Raw genomic sequence first — 27,851 nt, forward strand, 5'->3', positions numbered from 1 at the left:
AGTGTAGAAAGGGACAGTTAGTGTGAGTCATCCTGAAATTCGGGAATAAACTAATAGAGTGAGTCATACTAGGGATAGAAATTCTTGGAAAAGATGAATTTGGAGATATTTTCTTATTGTTAGAGGACACAAAAGGTCGATTTCTTTAAACGTTTTAGATCAAAAAACAAAGTCGGTTTGATTTGTTGGATAGGTACTACTTAGTTCAGTTTTATTGACAGAGGCGACACCGCTATTGCAAGAGTCCGTCAGCTGCAGTAATACTTAGCATCAGGCGTGGCGTAATGCGTAATGTATCACTGTATCTTTATTTTCCACTTTTGAGTTTTGAAAAAGTTTTTTAAACCTGTTTAGCATTTTGTTGAACAAGATTTCTGATTTTTTCTGTTTTTTTTTTATTACGAGTAGGTACGTATAACGTTATTTATCTAGCTATACCTATATGTATTGATTTGCATGATATTGTGCAATAAGTTCAGAAATAAAATAGAAGAACATTCCTAATTCAAAAGCGCAAAAATTGTCAAGGGTTGCGCAGAAACCTATTAGTCCATGGAATATTACCCTGGATGGCCTAATTATTAGGCCCTAATTTCAACCACTAAGTATAAACATACCATTACCAGTTAGACTAATGGTAATGACTGATGATATTCTACAGGGGATTCTCTGAGCCCCGAGAGGTTTAAATTTTTCTAAATGTTATCGTTTTAACGAATTTAAGTTCTTTACGTTTGCTTGGTAGGCACCTACTTACCATACCTACTATAATACCAATATAAATACGGGGCCGAATTACGAATTCATCTAAATCAGATAAGCTGTTAGCACGAGGCCAAACACAACTATTAGCGAACAGTAGCACAAGTCTCACAAATTGATACAAAACTTGTAAAATTTCAATATTAGGCTTTTGAGTTATTTGAGGTGTAACGCAACTCTTAGCATGAATCAAACTTTTCTCGATCTCGAGTATGTATCTCGACTAATCTCGAGTCTTGACCCCTTGCCTTGCGCTGTATGTACATGTATATTTTTTTCTTTGTTAGTATACATTATTGCGAGCTACCCTGGTACCAATGGTACCCTTACAGAGGCTTACCCCCTAAGAAGTCTTTAAGAAGTTTTAGCATACGGGCTGAAAAACATTACTACAAAATTCGCTCAGCTGATAGCTGATTGTGACGCGATAACTCTACTGCGTTTCCCACCCTATACAGCTGTAGCTACGAGTACACGGGAGAAGTGTCCATAACTATCTGCACACTAGCTCCAAGCTCCAATACTATAATGAAGGTGAAAGGAAGATTTGCTCGGCAGTTGTTACTCTACTGCACTTCCCACTCTACAAGTTCAAGGCCTCGGCCTCGAGCCTCGAGCAAGGCCCGCCGGGGGCGCGGCTCGCAGGAACCATGTCAAACCTGACTCCACAACAGTCCATGTTGTTCCATTCTAGTACATATTAAGATAAGTGACCCTTTTGTGTCGTTTCAGTTACACAAATATCCAAACAAGTTGCATTAACTTCTTCCTTGTCGTATCCTCATGGCTGAGGGACGTGACGAATGTGGACACTTTTCACCAGTGATCTCCAAGCCGCTCTGTCTTGGGCCCAGTGCATGCTAGCCTGCAATGTGGCTCTTGTCTCTGACGTTATTCTGTCCGCCCAACGCGTGGCTATACGTCCTATACGCTTTCTTGCCATGCGGTCAGTAATAATGAGCTTTTCCAGGCTAACCGGCCCTGTTCTGCTCAGATGGCCGAAGAAACCAAGTACACGTTGGGAGCAAACAGTGGAGAACCTTGTTCTAAGTTTAAGTTCGAATGGATGCATTTGTACGGCGTTCAGTCCATGCTGAGATCCGGAGCATTCTCCGCCAGCACCACATCTCGAAAGTTCATCAAGTTCACATATGAGTTGCATTAACTATCACCACATATCATAACCCCACGGCGACATCAAGCATCACCCTGAAATTGCGGCTCGCGGTGTAAAGTTGAAGGTCGCAAAGACCGCTGACCGAGCGCAAGGGCGACCTTGGGATTATGTCACCTCCGACTCACAGCTGAGTAACGACGCCAAGTACCTCACGGTTGCCTTGGTAACCAATCTGTAATTGCACAAATGAAGTGCTTAAAGCTTCTTTTCCACTAACGGCGAGAATGCGACCAGCTCTCGTTTAGCGTAGGTGGTAGGTAGGTTTATATATTGCCCCAATAGTAATTGGCTACTCTTAGGAATAAGACTTCAATTGCCCCGTTTCTTTCTGCTTTAAGTACTGTGGAGTGGCCAATTACTATCAGTCATCCTAGGATATGTAAGATCAGAGAGTAAAAGACAATCTTTCCCTATTATTTCGAACCGCGCCTCTCGTGTGACCTTCATGAGCCTTCACCAAGGAAGTTCAAGGTCGCGTGCGTCGAGGCCGCGACCTTCGGAGAATTGTGTCATCGGCTGACTAAGGTGGGTATCCAATGTCAAGGGGTAGACAAATTAGTAGATTATGATCGATGACATTCACGATTATAATTAAGCTAGGTACGTTCCTAAGCGCCACTTGCTGCATCCCGTTAACCCGGGGTTAACCGGTTAAACCTGGAGTTACCTCTGTTACCAGTACAATTTGACATTGGGTTAACCGGTTATTCCCGGGTTAGTGGAATAGTGCGAGTGGCCCTAGGTGTACTTCAAAAACTGGAAAAAAGGGTTGCCCTTTTCCGATCATTTATTTATTTAAATTAGATAAGATACTTATTTGATAAGAAATCGCTGTTTTCAAATCAGTCAAAGATGAGCCGGAAATTTTTGGGAAGGTTTATTATATTATATTACGTTTTGACTCGGGGCATTGGATAAATTTTCTTCCCTAATTAGGTTAATAATTAGTCTCCATAAATCATGTAATTTTCATAATCATCCACCTACTTGTGCTCGTACGTTATATTCCCTCGCAAACTCTTGTACAAATTAAAAACGTTTTCCATAGTACAGTAGGTTAGGTATACATGCAAATTTCCAAGTGCATTCTCTAATTAGGTTTCACGGAATTTGCACTCAGGCAAACCTAACATTGCCAGTGTGTTCTGAGAAAGCTTCAGTTCAGAGAAAATCTGAATATAGGTCGGTGGGCGGCCGGGTGTCTGCTGAAGTAGGCTTTCGTTTCAACCTAGGGTTAGTTATCAAAATTCAGGGAAATTCACAGGCACCAGTAAAATTTTAAACTCGACCTAGTTCTGATAGGTTTCGATACGGGGAAATTCGCCGTGAATGTTCTTATAAAATAGGTAGACGTTGTATATGAAAATTACTGTACATATCCTTCTGCATGTATGTACTTATTAATCTTATTATGTATTTGCTGAATACTGTCTTCCATGCAAAAAATTTACTGACATTTACAGTACTATTTGTATTGTGAATAGAATTTTTACTATCTCTATCGCCAACGTCCATACCACGTTGAATACACCGGTTCTCGTCCGATCACCGAAGTTAAGCAACGTCGGGCGAGGTCAGTACTTGGATGGGTGACCGCCTGGGAACACCTCGTGTCGTTGGCTTTTTGCTTTTCAATTTCTGCTTCGACTTTATTTTTCAATTTTAGAAAAGTAACATTATATATTTTATGTCGTTGGCACGATGGATTTCATGAAATTCAATAGACTTAAAATGAAACCGACACAAATTTTAAATTAAAAATATCTGCAATAAATGTCTATGCACTGTGGACGCTACATTCAAAATAAAACAATGAAAAATAATCTAGTGTTTCTAGGTAACTCGGAAAACTCTCAGCAGGGCCTTGACGCTTAAATCAACATTATCAACTTCGTAGAACAATGTTTCAGATTCAGACTTCTTCCGTGAATTTTGAAAACCAGACCTCGTGGGCCTCTTAAAAACTCGGAACTGATTGAAAAATAAATGAAGTTACAGTTCTCAGGGTGGCTAGTTATACTGGTAATTGGAATATTGTATTGGTGCTAAATAAATTAGGTACATCCTGATTTTTATAAATTAGACATAATTAGCTCGTTCCAATTTTTATAGAGATGAAACTGCGCACAGCGACCATATAGTAATAAAATATATTTCCTAACTGAGCTAGATCGAGTAACTAGGTACTTATGATTTTAATCAATCCCAAAAATTACTGAAGTCCACAGACTACCCTGAGACCCTGAAACTTGTTATGACTGACATCTATTGTGGAATAGTAGAAACTTTTATGCCGCCATCTGTTGTCGAATAGAATACGACCTAAGACTACGTTCTGCCAAGTTCTGCTTAGTAGCTCGTCTTGTAGTAACATCAAATTTCAATAGATGGCGCTATATTCTAAACTTTTTGTAATGGTACCAGAAATATTTTATAAATTATTATTTTTACATCCTATCCTTACTCTAAAATTTCACTTACTTATCTGTTAAATGTCCGTATCGAAAAGCGCTTGTTTATTTTGCAGATACATACTGGACAATCCTAAAATTGTCGAAAACAAAACCGTTTTGGACCTAGGATGTGGCTGTGGAGCTGGTGCCATTGCAGCAGCAAAAATGAAAGCGAAGAGTGTATTGGCCAATGACATCGATCCATGTAAGTAAAATAATTAAAATATACAAAAAGTTGGAGATGCCGGGGATCGAACCCGGGGCCTTTCACATGCAAAGCGAACGCTCTACCACTGAGCTACATCCCCTGATGAATGTGAGTTCAAAATAGCTATTCAGTTGTGTTGACAGACATTTTTCCATGTTTATTCAGGTGGTATTTATCTATTTGCAAATTTATATTTGTTTAGAGTCGGACCACGCCAAGTTTTCATTCCAAATGCTACGTCAAGTATTGAACATATGGGCACAGAATAACTAATAGTACTACCGTACAGAAAATTCACTCCCTCACAAAAGTAGATTTAGGTATAAAATTATACCTATACTCGCCGCCTGCAACAAAATTGAAACTTATAACCGCGCACGAACCGTGAATTTTCTTTGCGCGAGCGCCACGTGACATGACTATCGTGCGGTCGAGCGGCAGCCCACTGCTATACACCTGCCCTGCCCGGGAGGGCGCCGGCCAAATGTACCTAAACTGCGTAGTGACACCCCCCTGATATGGGCAAAAAGAATAGATATATAGTATAGAGGGGTCCTGTCATTGTAAATTTTGTAGTCACTGTAAATTTACTGCCATCTATCGACACACGACTAAAACTCAAAATGAAAACGTATAAAGTTATCAAAAAATGTATATATATGGATAAATGATTTTATTATTTTTATATCATTTTGATCCATGTTCATTCACTGATATCTATGTGTTAAAATTGTTAAATATGAAACGGTGTCGTCACGCCATCTAGCCGAGGATAGGCTAAAGGTGTGTGCGGCATCTATTCGAGAATGACTTTTACTTGAATTCCGAGGCACGTTTTTAGGGTTCCGTACCCAAAGGGTAAAACGGGACCCTATTACTAAGACTTCGCTGTCCGTCCGTCCGTCCGTCCGTCCGTCCGTCCGTCCGTCCGTCCGTCCGTCCGTCCGTCCGTCCGTCCGTCTGTCACCAGGCTGTATCTCACGAACCGTGATAGCTAGACAGTTGAAATTTTCACAGATGATGTATTTCTGTTGCCGCTATAACAACAAATACTAAAAACAGAATAAAATAAAGATTTAAATGGGGCTCCCATACAACAAACGTGATTTTTGACCAAAGTTAAGCAACGTCGGGAGTGGTCAGTATTTGAATGGGTGACCGTTTTTTTTTTGCTTTTTTTTTTTTTTTGCATTATGGTACGGAACCCTTCGTGCGCGAGTCCGACTCGCACTTGCCCGGTTTTTTCTTTAGACTTTATTCGTCTTATATGGGTATGCGTTCTTCTTACTGCCAAGTTATTTATGTGCAAAGTTAGCGTGGTCAGTCTAGAAGGGGCATTTAATTCCATTGTATATGCTTATCTGGCAAGCCAGCTTCGTCAGTAGAAATTCGAAAAATGTAGGCGCGAAGGATCGATTTTCTATACAGATTTTGAATTTCGCGCCTTTTTCTACTGACTACTTTAGGTTTGCCAGAGTAAATTATAGAATAAAATATTTAGTATAATATAATGAATTATAATTCCAGACGCCCTAGAAGCCACTTCCATCAACGCCTCTCTCAACGGGGTTTCCGTAACAACCAGTGCCGCCAACCTCATCGGCGACAAGCCTCACTGCGACACGCTCCTCGTCGGCGACATGTTCTACGACACGGAGTTTGCTGAGACGCTCTTTGATTGGCTGATGACTCTAAAAGGCACCACTGTGAGTACTTTATACTTACAATAAGGTGTAGCCAACCTCATAGGCGACGACGGCGACAAGCTTCACTGCGACATACTACTCAACGAGTCACAGTTCACAGGTCGCTGAGACGATGATTGGCTTATGCCAGTTAGCGCCACTTGCACCATCCCACTAACCCGGGGTTAACCGGTTAAACCGTTAACCCAATGACAAATCCCTTGAAGGGATAAGTTCGCCTTTGTACTAATGACGAATGTTATTTTTCCTGTTTTGTTTTGATTTTTGTACAATAAAGTGTTTTACTACTACTACTACTACTACAAATTGTACTGGTAACCATGGTAACTCCAGGTTTAACCGGTTAACCCCGGGTTAGTGGAATTTAGAATTGTGGCCCTTTAGGTATAATTATCGTACCTATTCTACTCATGCCTAGTCTTCACTTGCGTCTACCTTTTGGTCTACCTCCTATATTATTGTCATGTCCGCTCTATGGGACCTTTTTTTGTTAAATTTGTGCAATTTAATAAATACATGTTATATTTCAGATCCTAATAGGCGACCCAGGGCGGCACGGTCTGACACGCCGCAGCGGACTGACGCGACTGGCCATGTACAAGCTGCCGCCAAACAGTTGTTTGGAAAATCGAGGCTTCGCGGATACCACGCTGTGGCAGCTCGATATTAAATGAAGTTAATTGCAAAAAATAAATGTTGTTTAGTTATGCAACCGATTTTTACTTGACTGCCGATCAACTCATGAAAACAACATCAACAACAACTCAAGAAAACTCTTGTCATGTCATGACAGACGAAAATCGGGGAACAAGACTGCCTGATGCGTGAATCAAGATGACAATCGTTGATGATCACGTGACTTCTCGTAGTATCTCTCATCCCGATACTTGTCTAGCCCCCAAATCTACAATTGCACGCTTTGTCTTTGAGTCTTTGTGCGACAGATGGCGCCGCTCTTACATATCCGAGAGGCTGATAACAGTAATAACGATTTTCGATCTTGAGTGATGAGTAAAAATGCATGATTCACACCTAGTTCATTTAAAAAATATTATCCCCGGGATTAGGGCAAAACTCGAGGAAGAAATAATACAATAAATTAATATTATCTTACTTTATTTACTTAATTTAATATACATTATAAAAAATATGCATTTCGTGAACCAAATGAATTCGTTGTAAGTTCGTTGTTGTTGTTACGTTAAACTTAATTAATTATTCTTTATATTGGACGGCTGTATAGGCGAAACAACTTGTCTATCTTTAATAAGTACATACATCAATGTCAAAGTTTTATAAAAATATCCATTAAATACAAAATTATTCAAAAATAAACTCTTTTGGCGGATCTTTTTGTACTTTTAATACAAAATACAACGATAGACCAATTGTTGGTATTTATTAAATTATGTACATTTCATTATCATTTATCACTACACATTACCTGTAAAACTTAAATAATAAGTACAATAACAGATTCTTGAGTACTAATAAAATAAATATTACTCCATAGAAAATATGTGAAATTAGATGGCGTGCCAGTCGCCAGGTGTTCTTTTTAATAAATTCAATCATTGCAGAATCTTTGCCAATGGAACGCTGTCAGTATTTTCTAAATACGATATTGTCTATGGAATATAAAATTTTAATAAAACTCACTCTCCCCTACATTAAGAAAAATAATTACAAAATAACTTATAAAAGCGCCATCTGACCAGCGACGCTTGAAGTTTTTACTCTCTATTCGTAAACTAGGTGGCGCTGCGCTGCGTTATTCCGCGAGGCTATAATCCGGATTGCTCAACTCAAGGTACTTAGAATAGATACAACATAGCTTTGTTTACTAGTACTTGGGACGTCAGATCTGAGAGCTGCCTAGTTAGGTAGTTGGAAGGGTTTACAGCTGGTAGTTGTGCATGGTATTGGCGTAGCCATGTTTGGAGCGCTGTGAATAATGGGAGTAGCTGTCCAGGTCCCTCGCTCGAGCGTGCGGGACGAGTAGCACGGGCTGGAGGGCGAGCGACTTGCGGGAGGCCACGGATGCCGCGTCCGTTACGTAGGCGTTGTTCACTTCACCTGGAACAGACAATATTACATTAAAGAAAATTTGTTTAATTTAAGCTTACAATGAGCTTATGAATGTTAAAAGTCTGCCACTGGTTTTCCCTTGCTCCTGAGGGCGTTATTAGTCCGTGGTGTAGGTACATTTAATTATACGGCGAATGATGTTGATGGGGCACCCCGCCGTAAGTCAAAAGAAGCAACTCTGCAAAAGGAAATTCCATCATCATCATTTGCCGTAAATAGCACTTTTTTGACGTATACAGCGTATACGTGACGTTAGGCCACTATATAGAGGGCCGATCTGCGAGTCCGTTTAGTATTACGAGTTTACTCGTATACATTATAGATATATTATCTAGAGTTTTGCAGAAATGAATGCAAAATTGAATGAGATTACCGCGCTCTGTCAGAAATCCTGTATTAGGATTTTCGTTTACATTTAACGTAAAAATAATAATGATTGCTACCGTAACAAGCTAATATAAATAGAAAACTGCATAATTTCTCCTCCAACAAACTTCCAAAAATGGCCAAATAAGTATCCGTAACGGTGCAATCGTCGCCATAATAAATTCGATTTGCATAAACTACTCTCACAAAATTAGCTTAAAACCTACCTATTAACATTGTAATTTGCATATGTCAACGAATGAGAGCGTCTGTGATTTAAGACTAATGAGGAACACAATAATTTTAAATTATCTGTATTTCCACTTAATTTGCACTATTGATGGAAATCTGCAAGGCCTTGAGAACCGTTTCATAATGGACCATTTTGTAAATGTCAAAAAATTCACAACGAGCCACGACCTAATTACTTTTTGTCATTTTTTACCAAACAGATTCAGATTCTGATATTTTATTGATAAAAGGCAATCATTTTAAGGCAAACACTATTCTATAGCACTAGACTGCGCCCAAGTTTGCACACCGACAACGTCAAGAAGGCATACTTTGGGTACTTCCACTCCATATTATCATATGGTGTAGATCTTTGGGGTGACGCCGCTGACCGTGAAAGAGTCTTCAGACTACAAAAGCGCGCAATCCGTGTAGTAGCCGGCGTCAAATGGGATCATCCAGCCAAAGAGCTGTTCATAGGTCAAAAAGTCCTAACACTACCTTCCCTTTACATCCTCGAGGTAGCAAAGCTGGTGAGATGTAACTTAGAACAGTTCCAGTCAAACGCTGATGAACCCAAATATCACCTCAGGCGCGGCCAGGAGCTCCGCGCTCCTCGAACGCGGTTGGCCAAGGCAAAAAAGTGTCTCAACTACATCGGTCCTAAAATCTATAATCAAGTCTCCGATGACATAAAGACTGCTAGAAACAATAACTTGTTCGTATCAAAACTGAAATCTTACTTAGTCTCTGCTGCGTATTATTCGTTGCGTGATTTCTTAAGTAAGTAAAAAGTATGTACCTACCTAGTTATTCAAAAAAAAAAAGTACAAAGTTGAACCACTAACTGTCTACATTCATACTCGACAAAAATAAGCATGTGATATATGTAGGTACCACAAAATTATTGTTTTATATGTAGGTAATTATGTGTGTGATTTACTATTAATAATTGTGATATATTTTTATGATGTGACGTGTAAAATTATTATTTTATAAATAAATTAATTGAATTGAATTGAATTGATCCTAATAGCAAAGATATATGTAACTCCGTATAAGAAAAAAACGTACCTCGGAAAATTAAGAAAAAAAATATGCTCGAATAGCTGGCGCTATACCTTTAGCCTATACTCGTGTAGATGGCGACACCGTTTGATATTTAACAATTTTAACACGTATTCAGTGAAAGAACATGGGAGATAGTAATATTTTTAAATTACCGTGGATATAAAAAATCTCGCGCACCAAGTTATTTCTTTAGATAACAGTAGATATAAATGTATAGGTGTAGTATAGCCGTAATTGCAAAAGGCTTGCAGTATGTTGCCGTTAAGTAGTTTAGCATATTAAATAATTCATGAGACAGACGGACAGACAGCCGGCGTTTCGTACGTGGCCGAAGGACGGGGAACTCGTTCTAGTACGAAGTGGGCGTTGTGACAGAGCTCGGCTCTCTTGTGGTATTGTAGGTACCTATTTAAAGTGGCTCCTTAAATAACCTAAATCAGTACTTACTTAGAGCTTTAGCTAGTTACCTTGTCACATTAACAATTGAAATAGGACAAAGATCGAAATCTCTAGAACAGCCCACAGCCCACAGGCCACAACATCCAGACCATCTGACGTTTGGGGACCACGAGAAACCGAAGTCAACTTGGAAAATGTGTTTCATCTTCATCCTTTAGAAATTCTCTATTTTACGTTACGGCTGATACTTTGACTGTAAAACTATATTGGCGCTTTAAAATAAGTGTTTTTTAAAGTATCTAATACCTTGTAAAATAATATCAGCACGTTAATTCACACCAAAATTGACTTTTCACAAATATCATTGTTTTCATAGGACAGCACATTTTAATTCACAATATCGGGGTGGTCTAGATTCTAGCTAACAGAAAAAGTTGTTTGCTACCCAAGTAACAATTTGTGGTTCTATAGTAGTCGATAGAACGTTTCCCAAATACCACCTAAGGTCCTATAAAAGACCAAAGAAGATTGTATAAAGCCGAAATGGCGCATCTTATGTGCCATTCAGTGATATAGTAGACCTGTAGCAGTGTCAGTCGTGACGTTTTAGGTCTATAAAAGTGATGTGATGATCACTTTTGTGCTAATTTGTTGTCAGTAACGCCATTATAGTGTTAATTTATACTATAGTGGCATTTGAGATTCCATTATAGTGCTCGTTTTATACTATAGTAGTATTTGAAATTGTATTATAGTGCTTTTTTATACTATTGTAGAATTCATAGTTCCTTTACTACGAAATTTGCTATCAAGTTTTCCATCAACTGTTGTGAGTGGTTTTGTTGTGTGTTTACTTCACAAAAACGGTACTAAGTAAAATGGTGATAATTAAAGACTTTATATTTATATGCGCCATTTAGATGTCGAATAATTCGGTCCTTAGTGCAAAAAGTATATGGGACGAAAGTTTTACCGTTAGAATAGTATTAGTTTAATGAGGAATTTTAAATGCCCCCTCGATTTATTTATGTTTTTAATAAAATAATTTAATAAAATATTATGATATTCACCATAGTTACTACTATACAGCCAAGAAGTAAATCCGACGCTTTTATAGGCTAACTATAGAACTTACGACGAAATCTTCACCGCCATCATGATTAAAATTAGGGTTCCAAAAGAATTTTGCTGTGACCCAGTTACACCTACAAACTCTTTAGAAAGATATAGGTTTTTTTTTTAATTTAGATGTAGTCATTACTGTTGTTTCCTTTTTCAGTGTGATTGGTAAAAAAAATGTGCTAATAATGGATGTCGATAAATATCTAAACCGTCACGATTTTATGCTTGTATTAAATCATTGATGATAAATCTCACCTACAGTCACTAATATCACTGGGGTCTTTTTTATCAATTCATTAAAATATAAAAATATTTTGTACGGAACCACATTATGTGGCTTAGGCCTGAACTTATATAAGCAAGATATAAGTAGCCATTACAGATCAAATTTATCATTTACAAGTAGTCGTTTTCTACCTTTATGTATCTAACTCGGTTTATAAAAGACATAAAAACTCAACTATAACGCTGTTGTCTTTTAAAAGAAAAAACAAAACCACTATACAACAGTTTTGTGATATAAAAGAGTCATTGTGACGTTTACAGCGATGAGATATAATAGGGATTTAAAAACTACTAAAGCGCTTTTTAACGCTATAAATATGTCCCAAAAACGCTACTATAGAGCAAAACAGTTCTATAATAGTGTTCATATGACTACTAAAGTATTATGTACTATAGCAGTGATCTCTAAAGCCACTATATCCTAAAATCGTTGTATAGTTGGGTTTTTGTCACTGTTAAAACACAAAACTATAGCGGCTTGCAGGGAACCTTAATAGCGCAAACTACTAAAGTATTATGTACTATAGCAGTGATCTCTAAAGCCACTATATCCTAAAATCGTTGTATAGTTGGGTTTTTGTCACTGTTAAAACACAAAACTATAGCGGCTTGGCAGGGAACCTTAATAGCGCAAATTAGTTGCATAAAAGTGATTCCAAATACTATTATACAGTAATATTGCTCTATAGTGGTTATATTTGAACCTGTTATAGTACACGCCTATAACGGCTCTATAAAATGATGAAATAAACCTTTACATCAATTGCTTATAGAATATATTAGCTGTATAAGCCTATAGAGCAAAAAGGTGTTGCCAAGCGCTTTTATACGACAGGTGGTCACCTCTGAAACCTTAATACGACGTCTATACAAGCTTTTAGCGATAAAAACTAAAATTATAGGACTAAGATGTTACTTGGGTATTCACTTGGCTAATCGTTTTTTTCTGTAAAAATATGTAGACGAAAATTGCCAAATCGTATAATTTTAATCGTAGGTATAGGCGTTCCAGTGTTTAGTCGTAGGTATGATACATACCAAACATGATAACAACAATACCTATCAAGTACTAATGCCGGCTACATACGTAACGATAAATCGTTGCGATAAAACTGTGCAGTCCGACTGTGCAGATAAATCGAACCGTGTGTATGACAAATCGTTACGATAAATCGTTGATCGGTGGCAGTTGCAAATTATATCAGAAAAATCGTTGTCGAAGCGAACTGCACAGTTTTATCGTTGCGTGTGGATGGCGACCGTTCATTTCGGCAGTATTTCACGTCGCTCGCTTGTGTGCGCACGTGGGTTACCTATTATTCAAGTAAGTACATTAATGAAAAAAATAAACTTTAGAATTTGGAAAGTAAAGAAAGTGAATTAAACTAACATTTATTATGTGTAATCAAATATATATACTGTTACTGTCTATCCTTCGGGGCCCCCTGAGGAACGGGGCCCTGTGTGCACGGGCCCCGTGTGCCCTTATGGTCAAGACGGTACTGCATTTAGTGCCAGTGACCCGATAGTAGGGTTCTCTGTTCGTAGTCGCTGTTTTTACAAGCTTTTATTTAGTTTCACCTGACTGTTGTCTGTCTGTTTGTCGGTCTGTAATCAAATCTAGCAAGTTAAATTTGATCCACTTCCCGGTTTCCGATTGAGCTGATTTTTTTTTTGTATTTGTAATTTGCATGTATAAATCGGATGACAATCCAATATTATGGCACCATTGAGCTGATCTGAGGATGGAGACAGGAGGTGGCCATAGGAACTCTGTGATGAAACAACGCAACCTAATAGTGTTAGGGGTTTTTATAATTGTCTTGATGAGTATTAGTTGTCTGTTGTAAGAAAAGTACAGTCAGCAATAAAAGCTTGTACCAAAAATGAAATTTTTGGCAAAAACTTATTTATGTACTTACGGGATTTTTCATGTTTTCCTACGCTCATACTATAATTTTATTTAATTATATGGCTTTACCTACATTATACATCTGTATAATAGAGAAATCATAAATCTAACTCCAAAGCAGTGCCATTGTGGATGACATGTTGTTTCTCATGAGCTTTGCGGAGAACTGATGATCGGCTCCGATATCGGAGGCGTGTGGAGGCACTAGGAACGTTCGATTTATCGCACAGTCGGACTGCACAGTTTTATCGCAACGATTTATCGTTACGTATGTAGCCGGCATAACTCAGTTGTTTCAAGGTTATGTATCATAATGTGCTAGTTCTCGCTCTCGTGGCCGCTGCCGTGACAGGAATCACTAATCAGGGTGGAACTGTGATGTAACGATGGATTCATCCAAACAATGGTTTCCGGTGTTAATTAAGGACTTTACTTATACTTAATTGCAATAATATAAGGATATATAACTGAAGGTATGTCTACTTGTAATTGTAGCTCTCGTGGCCGCTGCCGCGACAGGAATCAGGGTGGAACCGTGATGTAACGATGGATTCATCAAAACAATGCGCGGGCTTAAAAGTTCGTATTTCCGTTGATAATTAAATAATTAAGGACTTTATATTGTGTATTCCCATTGTTGTAATATACCAAAGAAAAAACCTGGCTAGCTATCAAAATTTCGGCTATCGTATAGCTAATAAATTTATCTGTAATGTTAATGCTGGTGACGGCCTCACAGCCGGTCAGCCATTTAGATCTTATGTGGCAGTTTTAAAACATAGAAAAATATATAAATTGTAAATAAGTAGGTACAGTCCGTTGTTAAATCAAAATGCACTAAGTAAGTAGCTACCTAATACTTACTTAGTGCATAAAGTAAATCAAGAATTTGTTGAAAATAATTAAGTAGGTATGTTAAATCATCGAAACCAAACGGTAGAAAATCAGCAAAAATCTCCAGTCCAGTCTCTCCAGTGAGATGGCATTACACTGTACCTTACTGTTAACTAGTAATAATTTTAAAATACTTTCATCTAGGCGGGTTCAACGACTTGTTTATGATATTTTCACGGCTGCGGCGATCTAATCGATGGGAAGATTTCTCCGTCAGCGAACTTGGCCTCCTGACTCGTAAAACTGGTATTTAGCGGTAATACTTAATCTAATTATACTTTGGTATACTGGAAACACTCGTTCACGACGATTTTAAGTTTACATTGTGATTGTGTAGGTACTTAAAGTATGGAAATTTTATCAAGAATGCTTCGAGCGTCGGCGTCTAACAGTTAACTTATGGCTGCTGCTCAACATAATGTTGGCGCAACTGCGCAGCTGCGCCAACATTATGTTGGCGCAACTGCGCAGATATAGAATTTTCTATATCTTAGCTACTAATTAGACGCCGACGCTTAACTTAACCGACGACGCTAGTGGGTTTCCCTAACCTGAGGGCCACAGAACGCTCGCTTTAAGCGTGCATACTCGGCAGTGATGCCAAAACCTCCATACGTTAGTTTAATTAAATTATGGCAGTTGGCGACGGCGTCCAGCGCTTGTAGCATGCGTTTCGTGGCCGAGGTATAAAGCATGTCTAATGCGTCCCTGTCGTCAGTGAATTTAGTAAGGTGTGTGAAGCACTTAAGTATAGCGTCTGTGTGGCGAGCATGCAGTAGCGGGGTGGGTAACATATATAGGTAGGTATTACCTACTAACGAAGCTTCAAGCGGCAAAAGGATCCGTGCCGACATGCAGTTTGGATACTGCACAAATCGCTCGAGAGTTGGCACACCAAGGAACCGCGCAAGCGTCCACTCATTTTGCACACGAAGAAATTATTGGAATAAACGATACACACCTTTGTAGAGAGATGGAGGTGGATAATGGCTGTCAGGTTGGAGCCTCACATGGCGCGTAGCGAGTATGAAGGCGAGGGCAGCTAGCACTATGCCGTCCAGACAGCCGATCACAGCGAGAAGGTAAGCCCAGCGGATGTGACAGCGACCTGAAATGTCATAGAAAAGTATGACAAAATATTGTTGGTTCTGGCGCATTGTTTTAGTCGCAGTTCATCTAACACACTCCTCCCTCGCTTCGCTCGTCGTCGCACCCATCTAGGCTAGTTACTAGTTATGCGAATGGTTAGAAATTCTGTCAGGAAAATAAGCCATTGAAAAAAAATAAAGTGGTAAAAATTGCGAGTGGCAGAAATCGTAACTTGGAAAAAATGATTTCCGGAAAATAGTAGCATAATATTACCACAGATTAATAAATAGTTACTACGTAACAGATACTTCATTCCCAAACAAAAGCAAAAATACCTACGCTATAATAGCCTACAAAACCTTAATAATAATACCTGCTGCTCAGGACAAGAAGAAATGTACCATAAGTACGCGCACAAAGAGTCGAGACTGTGTTGCCCGCCGTTCGAGTCACGTGCCAACGCGTCTTCGTAAGAATGCGCTAGGGTTGTAGCTACCCTACCTATGATGATTATTGTAATAAAACGAATGTTGCGAATCAAATATGTTTTAGTTTTAATATAATGATTTATCATTTTTTCACTTCTCGGAATTCTCTGTTATTAAAATTTTATAGTTAAAAATATGTATCCTAAATCGCGTAAATAATTTTAATAAATATCCAGGAGCAAAGCAACGGACAATCAACGGTTTTTAAAAGTTGTAATACGGTGCTACCAGGCCGATTAATGATTACGTCGTCAAAATTATTTAAAAATACTTTTTCTAACCCTTCAATATAATTATTAAACGTTTCAGGTGGGACCTTTAAAAAGATGAATTTTTATTATAGGCCTTTTCCTTTGTTTTTTTGACTTTTTCACCCATCTACTGCACAATAATTACGTGGTTTCGGCATTTCGAAGCATAAGCGCGGGAAACGCGCGGTGCAATGCGGTGCGAGCGCTGAGGCGGGCGTTCGGCGGCCCTCTGTCGGTTGTATCGTCGACGATACGCCGAGCGGTAGGCATATAGCGCGTGGCCTTGAGCGTGTGACGGAGGCCTGACAGTATAATAAATAGTACTAACCATGGTATAATAATATACTCCGCCTGGTACTCCATTCCGAGATTCGCGTATGACCTAACTGACACGCGCCTACGTCATCATGCTGTTTACAGGTTCTCAAACTTTGAAATGTGGGAGAATTTTAACCAACGGTGAAAATTATTTTAACGGCATTAATTTTAAGTTATTCATGTAGAAACATAGTAAAATAAAACAAATCTAATGTATTAAATTAAACTTTATTTATCTATACAAGACAAACGTTTAAAAAACTAATTCACAGTTACACATTAATTACCAAGCTTACGACGTGAAAAGTTTGGAAAACACTGCGACTGCTGACACTGAGCGAGAAGGAAATAACAATTAACACGCGTTCGACAAGGATGACGGTCAGGGCATGAAGTTATCTAGATCCGAATTGTCAAATGTCCACAGCGCTATCCTGTGTTGCCAGTAGTATAAACAGAATTACCCGAAAGTCTGAAATTTCTTTCGTGAATCGGAAGATATTGCTAACGAGTAATTAAAAATGACGTGTTATTGTAAAATTTAAGCTAAAATACATATAAATGAAAATTATAAAGAAATATTTTAACTTATTAACCATAGGTATAATGTACCCATGTAACATGTTATGTTGAAATAAAGTGGCAATGTTATTGTGACGTAATCGCGTGTCACTCTGGGAATGGAAGACCATGTTTTATTAGACCATGGTATTAACGTACAGTATGGACACTCCCTGCCTCCCGTTGAAAGTGCCGCCCACCCGCTCTCGGTGACCTCTCAGTTACCGGCTGGCAAGGACGCGACGACGCGGTGCGCAGAGCGGAGGCCACGTAAAATATTAAACAAATATTTACAAATCCTTTTGTAATGGGCGTGTGTTGTGCTGTGTACGGTTGTTTAAGCTCTATATAAACGACAAAACTAAAAGAAAGTTCCACAGATTCCCATTGTATGAATCAAGGCCTACCCAGTTATTTTTAAAGTGTTTTATGTTTTAGTAGAATACTATTGCCAACTTACAATAGGTACTTATGTTTAGTATTTCTTTTAACCTATCTGTTTTAGACCTAAACCTTCATCACACTGAAAACAACACAATATCTATATGAACAAAAAATCATGTTTTCAACTTAAGTACGTAATATTTTGGTGGCCTGAATTTCCTTACAAAATTTTTGTTACTTCGTTTATACTGATTCAAAATAGGATTGTATAAATCGAGCTTAGATACCCACCTTACAGCATAATATGATTCTTATTTCTTCCTAATTCGCGCAATGAGTTTTGGGTCATTGAGGTCATCGAACTTGTCAACAAAATGGCGAGAACCCTAGCACGTCTTATCTCACTCACACAAGCATGGTACGCGTTCACCTACACGAGCTTAGACTGTGTGCGTAGGAACGCGTTTGTTTCATACATTTGATCGCCAGTGTCCGGGGTGTGATATTACTCTTGTCAGCTGTGGGTCCACTTCCACAAGTCTCCTGCACGGCTGGTACTCCCCAACTCGGGGTAGATGAGATGTATACACAGGGGTGACAGTTTCAGCTGCTAAAGCTATAAAGTAAGTGTATTAAGTGTACCTATATTGTACTGGTCAGCCGTAGGGCCGCAGGTCTCCTGCACGGCCGGCTCTCCCCACGCGGCGGGGTACACACACACCCCCGCAATCATGCATGCCGCTGCAACAAAAAACAAAGATAAGCATAATCTTAATCATACGCATTAAGTCCGCCATTTTTACTATCATAAATATTAGAATATAATAGAATCTCATAAAAATAATAAAATAAAGAATAAAGGTTAGATAAATAAATAAATCTTGTTGTTGACATAGGTATTTCATTGGCTTGGAGATGGAGAGCTTGGTGTTATGAAGATACGACTGGCTGTTTGTGCAACTGGCTATTTAGTCTATAAAAACTATCAGTTGTTCAACAGTAGGTAAGTACTTGATAAGACCACTTAACAACTTAGAACAAATAAAGAAAAGAAACCCGCTCAGCTGCAATGTCATCATTGTCATCAATTAACTATTCTCGCTCGCAATTTGCTTCGAAAGTGTTTAGCAATTATTCGGATCAGGCGGCCGCGCCGCGACGAAAGCCACAAAGGGAAAATGTTCTGAACCAGTGAAGATGGAAATTAATTCACGGTTCGACACTTTGTATAATTTTTAAGTGCAAATAGATTTCCAAATTACAAGCTTACAAGTGTAAGAAACTTATTGCGCGACAGGGGTTGGCAACAATGATTGAAAAAACCAGACGCTGTAAAATATGTCAATGAATATAGTTTTTTTTACTATAAGTAGTGATTGTCAAATATCAAATAATTTATTTGCAAGAACACAGTCAAGTGGATGTGAGTAGGTTGTCTTAAAAGTAAGTTGTCTTAAACTACCAAGTGTAAAAATATGGGTGGAGCTACTTACTCAAAAATATGGGTTATTCCCACTAGTTACCACCAAGTTCTTACCAGTGGTAACTACTGGGAATTTTTTCCCACCTTTTACCACTGGTAACTACTGGGAAAAAAAATTCCCACTAGTTACCACCATCTCGGCTTGGTGGTAACTACTGGGAATTTTTATTCCCAGTAGTTACCACTGGTAAAAGGTGGGATTTTTTTTTCCCAGTAGTTACCACCAAAATTTTGTTAGATAGATTTTGTTAGACTAATAAAAACAGTATAAATACTAATAAAAACAGTATAGTATAATGTAGCGTGCTGTAATAAATAATAATGTGTCAGTTAGTGATTCAGTAAACTGCTTTAAAAGTGATCAAAAATATTAAAACAGTTTTACCGGTATAAGTGTAAAATCTAAAATAGAAGAGTCTCATTCTAGTTAAGTAGAAATTAACTTAGTATCCGGATTAAATTTATCTCATTAACTAGATTGAATTACATATTTATACAAACGAACAAACCAATCAGTCAAAAACCGACAGAACTGATTTCGTTTTATTATTTACAGCTACTTCATTTCGTTCTATTACCTATAACACGACGCAGAGAATATGTAGGTATTCATAATTTATAGTCAAGCTAAATAAATAAAGCGCATGGTTGTTATTAAAACCGCTTAGGGCGCGCCTCGGATGGGCTGACTGCTCTGACTAACCAGCATAGGCTCGCATTCCAATTACGCTCGGGCAGTACATCGCTCGGTCATGTTACGCTGGTTGGCTCGATTGCTTAAACACCCACGCTAACGGGATGGTAATAATACTCTTAACAGAGGGGCATCACCGCATCAGGTACTATTTGTACACTTCGTTTTTTGTATTTAACTTTTATTCTTTTGGAAGAATTAGTGGTTGCAAATATGTAATAATAATATCCAAGCTATTGTTCCCTCTGCACCACAACTCTCATTGCATCTTAGTTAATCCTTATGTTGGCATAAGACAATGACAAAAACTACCACGATCCGTGAGCTTTCGGTCTAGCTCACATGCCCCCCGATAGGTAAATATAATTATCAAATTATGTCAACCAATACCATTCTTATCGGCCATAGGGGCTGGCAGTTATGCCGACCAAAGAATATTTCGCAAGGGTCAGACATGGGCGACACGGCGGTTAAGAACAAAAGGGTGCGCGGTGTGCGCCACACTCGGTTCGGCATTTTTGCACTCGTGGTATTTAATTAAACAACACAAAAGATATTTAGGAATTAGGAACTAAACGACTGTTTTGCAATTACAAGGCATAGGTACCGATATAATTCATACTTAGGTATATTGCAATATGCATAAGGTATTAAGGTCCTACATTGTTTCTTACTTAACCGTGATAAATATTAAGGAAACTTAAAAACATCTAAGTATACCAAATTTTATTGCAAGATTACATTCATATTCCCAACTCTACTAGGTTTTATAGACGTTCCCGTACATAATTATTATTTTGCTCTTTTTCTGAATTTTGCTTTTAGCCTAACGCCCTCTTGCCCCTTCTCCTTACTCAATTTAAGGTTGTTTTATGTGATTTTAATTACTTACACGTTCTTCAAATAAACATATTTTCCAAAAGAATAAAAGTCAAATACAAAAAAAAAACTTAATACGAAGTGTACGAATAGTACCTGATGCCCCTCTGGTAGAGTGCTACTACCATCCCGCTAGCGTGGGTGTTTAGGCAATCGAGCCAACCAGCGTAACATGACCGAGCGATGTACTGCCCGAGCGTAATTGGAATGCGAGCCTATGCTGGTTAGTCCGAGTAGTCAGCCCATCCGAGGCGCGCCCTAAGCGGTTTTAATAACAACCATGCGCTTTACTTATTTAGCTTGACTATAAATTATGAATACCTACATATTCTCTGCGTCGTGTTATAGGTAATAGAACGAAATGAAGTAGCTGTAAATAATAAAACGAAATCAGTTCTGTCGGTTTTTGACTGATTGGTTTGTTCGTTTGTATAAATATGTAATTCAATCTAGTTAATGAGATAAATTTAATCCGGATACTAAGTTCATTTCTACTTAACTAGAATGAGACTCTTCTATTTTAGATTTTACACTTATACCGGTAAAACTGTTTTAATATTTTTGATCACTTTTAAAGCAGTTTACTGAATCACTAACTGACACATTATTATTTATTACAGCACGCTACATTTATACTATACTGTTTTATACTGTTTTTATTAGTATTGAATTCTAACAATATTTTGGTGGTAACTACTGGGAAAAAAAAATCCCAGTAGTTACCACCAAGCCGAGTTGGTGGTAACTAGTGGGATTTTTTTTTCCCAGTAGTTACCAGTGGTAAAAGGTGGGAAAAAAATTCCCAGTAGTTACCACTGGTAAGAACTTGGTGGTAACTAGTAGGAATAAACCAAAAATATGTCCCATAGTTCTTAATTCGCTGACATAGAGCTATGCTATGGGACATATTTTTGAGTTGATTTGTGCACCTATATTTTTACACTTGACTGCACAGTAGTTACAGTTACAGTAGTTATCAAATAAGTACATTTTAAGCTTAGTTATGTGCTAATTAGGAACATATCAGGACACCGTACACATATACCTACTGATAATTGCTATTACTTATAATAGTAGCCTCACTAACAATAGCACAAACCGCAAAAAAAAACAATAACACATTGTTGCTCAAACCTAATCACAATTATCACAAAAGTACCTACAACAATACACAGCGGTAGTTGTAGGTACTTCCTATAACAGACAATGCGTTGGTTATCGTAGCCATGGTGAACACTTTCTTTTGCGTAGGAAACGATTATACCTGCCTTAGTTCATTTGTAACCGCCATTTTGTATACATGGGAAGTTGTTTTATGTGATGTCAACAGTGAATCATTTATGTAAATTATGTAGATCAGTGTGCACCAACAACGTGTTATTTAACTTCCAATAAAAGACTTAAAAGAGTAAAGAAATATAAGAAAATGAAATGAAAATAATTTATTTGAAACAACACAATCTTAAAATTAATAGATGACAAGCATGTGATACAGTTATGCAATTGGTTGTCCCAAAGAGGATACCACTCGGCATATGTCAAAGCACTTAGTGCTAAAACATATAAAAAACAATGCGAAGCAGGTAGTATTATAAAATTACAATGGCCGGCATATAAACAGAATCAGAATTCTTTCAAAAACAGGTACTTAGTATATGGAAACAGAGATGAATGAGAAATGTATGCAACTTTAAATATTTTAAATGATAAATAAACAGACACAGGCGACTAGGAGTGAGAAATATAATGTGTGATAAGATGATGTTTTAACTTGTTTTTACAAGCTTTTATTTAACTTGCAATGTACCTATGTAAATATGTAACTATGTTTGTAACGGGTCAAATCTTGCAAGCTAAATTTGACCCATTTTCCGACTTCCAATGAAACTGAAAATTTGCATACATATGTAAGTCGGGTGACAATGCAGTATTATGGTACCATCGAGCTGATCTGATGATGGAGACAGGAGGTGGCCATAAGAACTCTGTGATAAAACAACGCAGCCTGATTGTGTTTGGAGTTTTTAGAACGGTCTCGATGAGTATTAGTTGTCTGTGGAAAAAAAAAGTACAGTCAGCGATAAAAGTTTGTACAAAAACCTGAATTTTTGCCAAAAACTTATTAAATGAATAAAGTGATGCTGCGTTTCTTATTGGCGGAGGAATATTATTCCAGCATCACGTGGCAGCATATCGGAAGCTACCACGAAAGCTAGCCGAACTGTGTCTCGGGCAGATAAGGCGGGAGGCATGTCTTTCGAGCATTTGAGAAAATGTAAGTTTGTCTATATAATTTTTCACTAATATAAAAATGTTTCCTATGATTTTTGGTTATCCTTAGACGCAATGCAATTTATTGTGCAAAACTTTACCAAAAATATAATTCCTTTAGTTCTAGCAAAATAAGTGAATCACAGAAAGGGTATGATTAATGTTTAATTACCTCATTTTATAGTTTCACTATCGTTTCTGGGCGACATCGACATCTAATTAAAATAAATTTAATAAAGGTACTCTATGAAACACAGATCTACAATGACGCTTACATTCCACAGCAGGCCAATTCGAGTTTTAGTTTTTCGATCTGTTTCCAATATGATAATACTAATCTGTCAATGTCCAAAGTGATATTTCTTCAACCAAAAGCGTCACTTTTGACACTGGCAAATCATATCGGAAACAGATCGAATAACTATAACTCGAATTGGCCTTTAGGTCTCGAACAAATTATAAGCTAAGCTTAATAGAATAAATTTAAAAGTGGAAAAATTACTGTCTTGGGTGAGACTTGAACTCACGGCCTGTGGATCGATACTCCCCCAAGTAGCACAGATAGCTCTATAACTACTCACTTTTAGTTCTATCTAACGCTCTGTGCGTATTAAGACACTTATAAGAGCACACTCGTGGTCCTACAGCTGTATAATAGATCTCAGTGATATTTATATAGCTTAGGGCTGATTAAAAGCTGCATTACGGCTCTGAAAACTACCATTAATATGCAAAGAGTGATATAAAGGTATATTTGCTACGACCCTATACAGCTTTAAGGGTTATCAAATGCTTTAACCGTTATAAGGTTTGTTTAGTGGATAAAATTACGCCATGTGCTGTAGAAGGAGGTAATTGTGGACTTTTATTACGTTGACTTATTAAGGGAGCGCAAGTGAACGATTATGAACCTAATAGACGTATAATAGAACACATGTGGCACATAATACAGCTTGTCGCTTAACATGATTACCGCTAAGCAGCTTTTATTACACTGACTTTTAAGGGACCATGAGTGAACTAATATGAAGCCAATAGACGTATAATGGAACACAAGTGGCGCATAATACAGCTCATCGCTGAACGTGTTTACCGCTAAGCAGCTTTTATTGCGCTGACTTTTTAAGGAAGCACGAATGAACTATTATGAAGTCAATAGACGTATAATGGAACACACGTGGCGCATAATACAGCTTATCGCTGAACATGTTTACCGCTAAGCAGCTTTTATTACGCTGACTTTTAAGGGAGCACGAGTGAACTAATATGAAGCTAATAGACGTATAAATGGAACACATGGGGCATGGGCATAATACAGCTTATAGCTGAACATGTTTACCGCTTAGCAGCTTTTATTATTCTGACTTTTTAAGGAGCACGAATGAACTATTATGAAGCCAATAGACGTATAATGGAACACATGGGGCGCATAATACAGCTTATCGCTGAACATGTTTACCGCTAAAGCAGCTTTTATTTCGCTGACTTATTATAAGGGAGAACGAGTGAACTATTATGAAACCAATAGACGTATAATCGAACACATGTGGCGCATAATACGGCTTAGCGCTGAACATGTTTACCGCTAAGCAGCCTATTATACTACCATTGGGACTGTCTGCATAGCGGCTGTTTAAACGTTCACAAGATGCCTTATAATTGTTTAGAGGTTCACTCGTGTATCGAAATAACGACTTGGACTGTATAGTGGTTCACTTAAGTATCTTTGTCAGATATATAACAGTCGTATGCTGCATATTAGAATTTTAAAGATTCACGTTGCGTTTTAACATTGACCGCCATTTTATTGTATATAACCTACAAAATTGAAATTGCTTTTCCAACTTTTAAGGGTAACAATAAGGTTTTGTGCCTGAGTTCTTAACCTAAATCATTAGTTTAGTACTTCCTATAACGTATTATTAACTTTTTATCTCATAATTCTGTCCAAACCACTGAAATAGTTTTTACACATAGCTTATTTATATCATTTATTTAAATAAATACTGATTATTTTCGTGGCGCACTGAAATTTTCTTAGATAATGTATATATATAATGTCAATAAACTTGCATTCCCAAACATCTTTCTCGCATTAATATATAAAAGATCATGTACAAACATTTAATTAAACACTTTAACAAAATGACTTATGGTGTCGTTGCGCTTAACGTTTTTGTTTCAATATAAATATGTTCACCTCTGCGTTCGTCGTCACTATACGAAATATAATAGCTGATTTTTAAGGCAGAGGTGTAAAAGTATGTTATTAATTATCTTTTATTCAGCCCAACGTCAATCTTTCCCGGTATTAGGGCGCACATGTGACATATTAGCTGAATAAAGGGTAACTGGTGGTCTCTTACCCAGTCAATATACATCTCTTATAACTCCTGTTACCCCTTATAATTCCGTTAAATTGCTGCTACAACGCTCTTAAGTAGCTATGTGAACTTAAGGCTGCCTAATTTGTGCCCATTTAAGACTTATAAAAGCTGAAAAGACGCTTATACAGCTCTTATGCAGCTTTTATATTCCAGCTTCAAGCGTATTCGTACTTCATTATGCGGCTGCTATACAGCTAATCTGTGCTACTTGGGCCAGCGCTGAGCCACCAAGACCTCATGCATAGCCAGCAAATCTTTCCACCATATTACGGGTCAAGGGGACCCTAGCGACATCTACCTTAAGAGTTCTTAAACGGCTACCGGACATTAAAAAATTAAAAGCTAAGCTGGAAATTATAAGCTGGTTAAAGTAAATTCAAATTAAGTCTTTAAAGGGTTTTGCGGTAGGTGAAGGAAAAGCTTAGTGAAATATATTGACAACATGATCACAGATCTCTCCACTCATATCGTACCTATACACGGTTGCACAAATGCACTCGTAACCCCAAATTACAAAGAAACTTAAAGAAATCACATAAACACTGTGTTGTAATGAGACTAAGTAATTAGCATACGTTGCGAAATGCTACGTAATTAAAAATCACGTCCACATCATTAAGTCACGGTCCGTGGTCGCTGTGGGAATATAAACTCGCACACAGGTACACTTGCAGTTAGTAAAACATTGTATTAATTTAAAATTTTCTTGCAGGTGCGAAACAATCAAGAAATAAAGAAAAAAATAACGGGCCCATTCTAGAGGAGATACGAGGGGTGTGATGTGTGTTAGTTGAGTTCTTTGGAACCTTAATGTACGAATTATAATTTTATTTGACCACTAGCATTTGTACTAGTGCATAGTGTGCATTATGTGCATACAATCGCGAAGAAATTTGAAAGTGTATGTGACGTCCCTAATCCGCTTTGGGCTAGCCTGGGAACTAGGAATGCCCAAATCCCAGGTAGCCGAATCCCTCTGGAGCGTGCTTGAGAGACAAATAAACAAGGTAAAGTTGTTCCAAAGAAACAGATAAATTTAAATTATGCTGATCACCAACAATCAGGTAAACGGATGCGGAAGCAGCTAATATTTGCTCAGCGTAAAAGTGAAAGGAGCACCATAGTCCACGGTATTGCCATACGCGGCCGTGTATGAGGTATGATATATGACACACTGCATGAGCGCATAGGAGTCAAGCTGCCAAAAACCAATGTTACATGACCTCAGAACGCATTGTGAGATTTAATTAAACAGCTTTTTTCTCCGCAGACGCTGCTCCGGCCGTAGAATAAACGCCGAGGCTTTCTCGAAGGATTAAAATCTGGGTTTCTTAATTTTTTTCCAGACATTAGTTACTTTTTATACCTATAGGTAGGTACTTATACCGCATTTATTTTAAAAGGGGCGAGTTGCAAGCATAATCCATAGGCCACTTTAGCATTAGAATAAGGGCTGTAAGCTTGATGTGGTACCTATGTATTAATAAGTAAAAAGAAGTAAACATTTTAAAATCACCATACTTCTGGTAGGTACGTACCTATAAGCCTGGCTGGCATTGGCATCGCCCCGTGGGCGATTGGAGTAACATACGAGTAATAGGTACGGACATACATGGTCGTGACATGCGGTATTTGTGAAGTGTGACGAAATAATTGTAATCACACCGTGAAGCGTGAATATAGTTTAAAAGCTTTGTCAGTAAAATTAGGGCAACGGAAAAAGTAAAAGTTTTGTTACTTCATAGTTAGTGATCAAGGCCTATTAGTCATATTACGAACTTCCAAATTCCGAGCTTCCGTATCTCTATCAGTTCAATAATTCAAGAGGAACGGAGAAACTTTGTAGGTATGTATTTCGAACTTCTATACTTCAGACCTCCCGCCATTTGCTATTTTTCACAAGATTTAAAAAGGCGAGCGAAGTAGGTAAAACAGTAGGGCTAAATATGGTTGGCTCATCTCTATCATTTATTTGTCACCATGCCTGTCACGTTCTAACAAATATGTATAAGTGCGAAAAGTGACGTATGGAATGACAGGTGACAAAAATGCGACCAATATGATACCGCTGCAGGTTGATAACCCCTGTTCTAAGTTCTAAACCAGGAGAATGCTAATAAATAGGAGCCAGCCCCAATAGAAATCTGCCATTCCTGGAATTTTTATTCCGGTTCTTTCTAATTTTCTTTAACTAAAAGAACCGTAATTAAAATTCGAAAGAGCATACGGCTCGCAAACCTCGGTTTGGCGTAGCCAGCAAGTACTTTAAACCAATCATTATAAGCCGGTATACTTATATCTAACTCTAATGACTCCAACATGACCATTAGCAAGGTCATTAGCACGCATATGTAATGAGCCAAACCGATCTA

The 27,851-nt window shown here is 37.9% G+C and overlaps 2 protein-coding genes and 2 non-coding genes across 4 annotated transcripts in view; 2 read left to right on the forward strand and 2 right to left on the reverse strand.

The window, feature by feature from the left end:
• The window catches only part of LOC134801794 (electron transfer flavoprotein beta subunit lysine methyltransferase-like), a 46,819-nt gene extending 39,520 nt beyond the window's left edge, over positions 1 to 7,299 (forward strand). Inside the window, exons 3-5 of the mRNA XM_063774396.1 lie at positions 4,467 to 4,597; positions 6,128 to 6,306; positions 6,837 to 7,299. Coding sequence (XP_063630466.1) covers positions 4,467 to 4,597; positions 6,128 to 6,306; positions 6,837 to 6,980 — 454 coding nt within the window. The 3' untranslated portion in view covers positions 6,981 to 7,299. The remainder of the gene's footprint in view (positions 1 to 4,466; positions 4,598 to 6,127; positions 6,307 to 6,836) is intronic.
• Positions 3,443 to 3,561, forward strand: LOC134806188 (5S ribosomal RNA). Its single transcript, XR_010146483.1, has one exon. It is a non-coding gene; the product is annotated as a 5S ribosomal RNA (ribosomal RNA).
• Trnaa-ugc (transfer RNA alanine (anticodon UGC)) lies at positions 4,629 to 4,700 on the reverse strand. The gene has a single exon. It is a non-coding gene; the product is annotated as a tRNA-Ala (tRNA).
• A 106-nt stretch (positions 7,300 to 7,405) lies between the features above and the next one.
• LOC134801772 (LHFPL tetraspan subfamily member 3 protein) overlaps positions 7,406 to 27,851 on the reverse strand; it is a 32,902-nt gene continuing 12,456 nt past the window's right edge. The window contains exons 2-4 of the mRNA XM_063774369.1: positions 18,408 to 18,506; positions 15,636 to 15,782; positions 7,406 to 8,382 (exon numbers count right to left, since the gene is read on the reverse strand). Coding sequence (XP_063630439.1) covers positions 8,204 to 8,382; positions 15,636 to 15,782; positions 18,408 to 18,506 — 425 coding nt within the window. The 3' untranslated portion in view covers positions 7,406 to 8,203. The remainder of the gene's footprint in view (positions 8,383 to 15,635; positions 15,783 to 18,407; positions 18,507 to 27,851) is intronic.

Source organism: Cydia splendana, chromosome 2 (genome assembly GCF_910591565.1).
Source record: "Cydia splendana chromosome 2, ilCydSple1.2, whole genome shotgun sequence".
NCBI lineage: Eukaryota > Metazoa > Arthropoda > Insecta > Lepidoptera > Tortricidae > Cydia > Cydia splendana.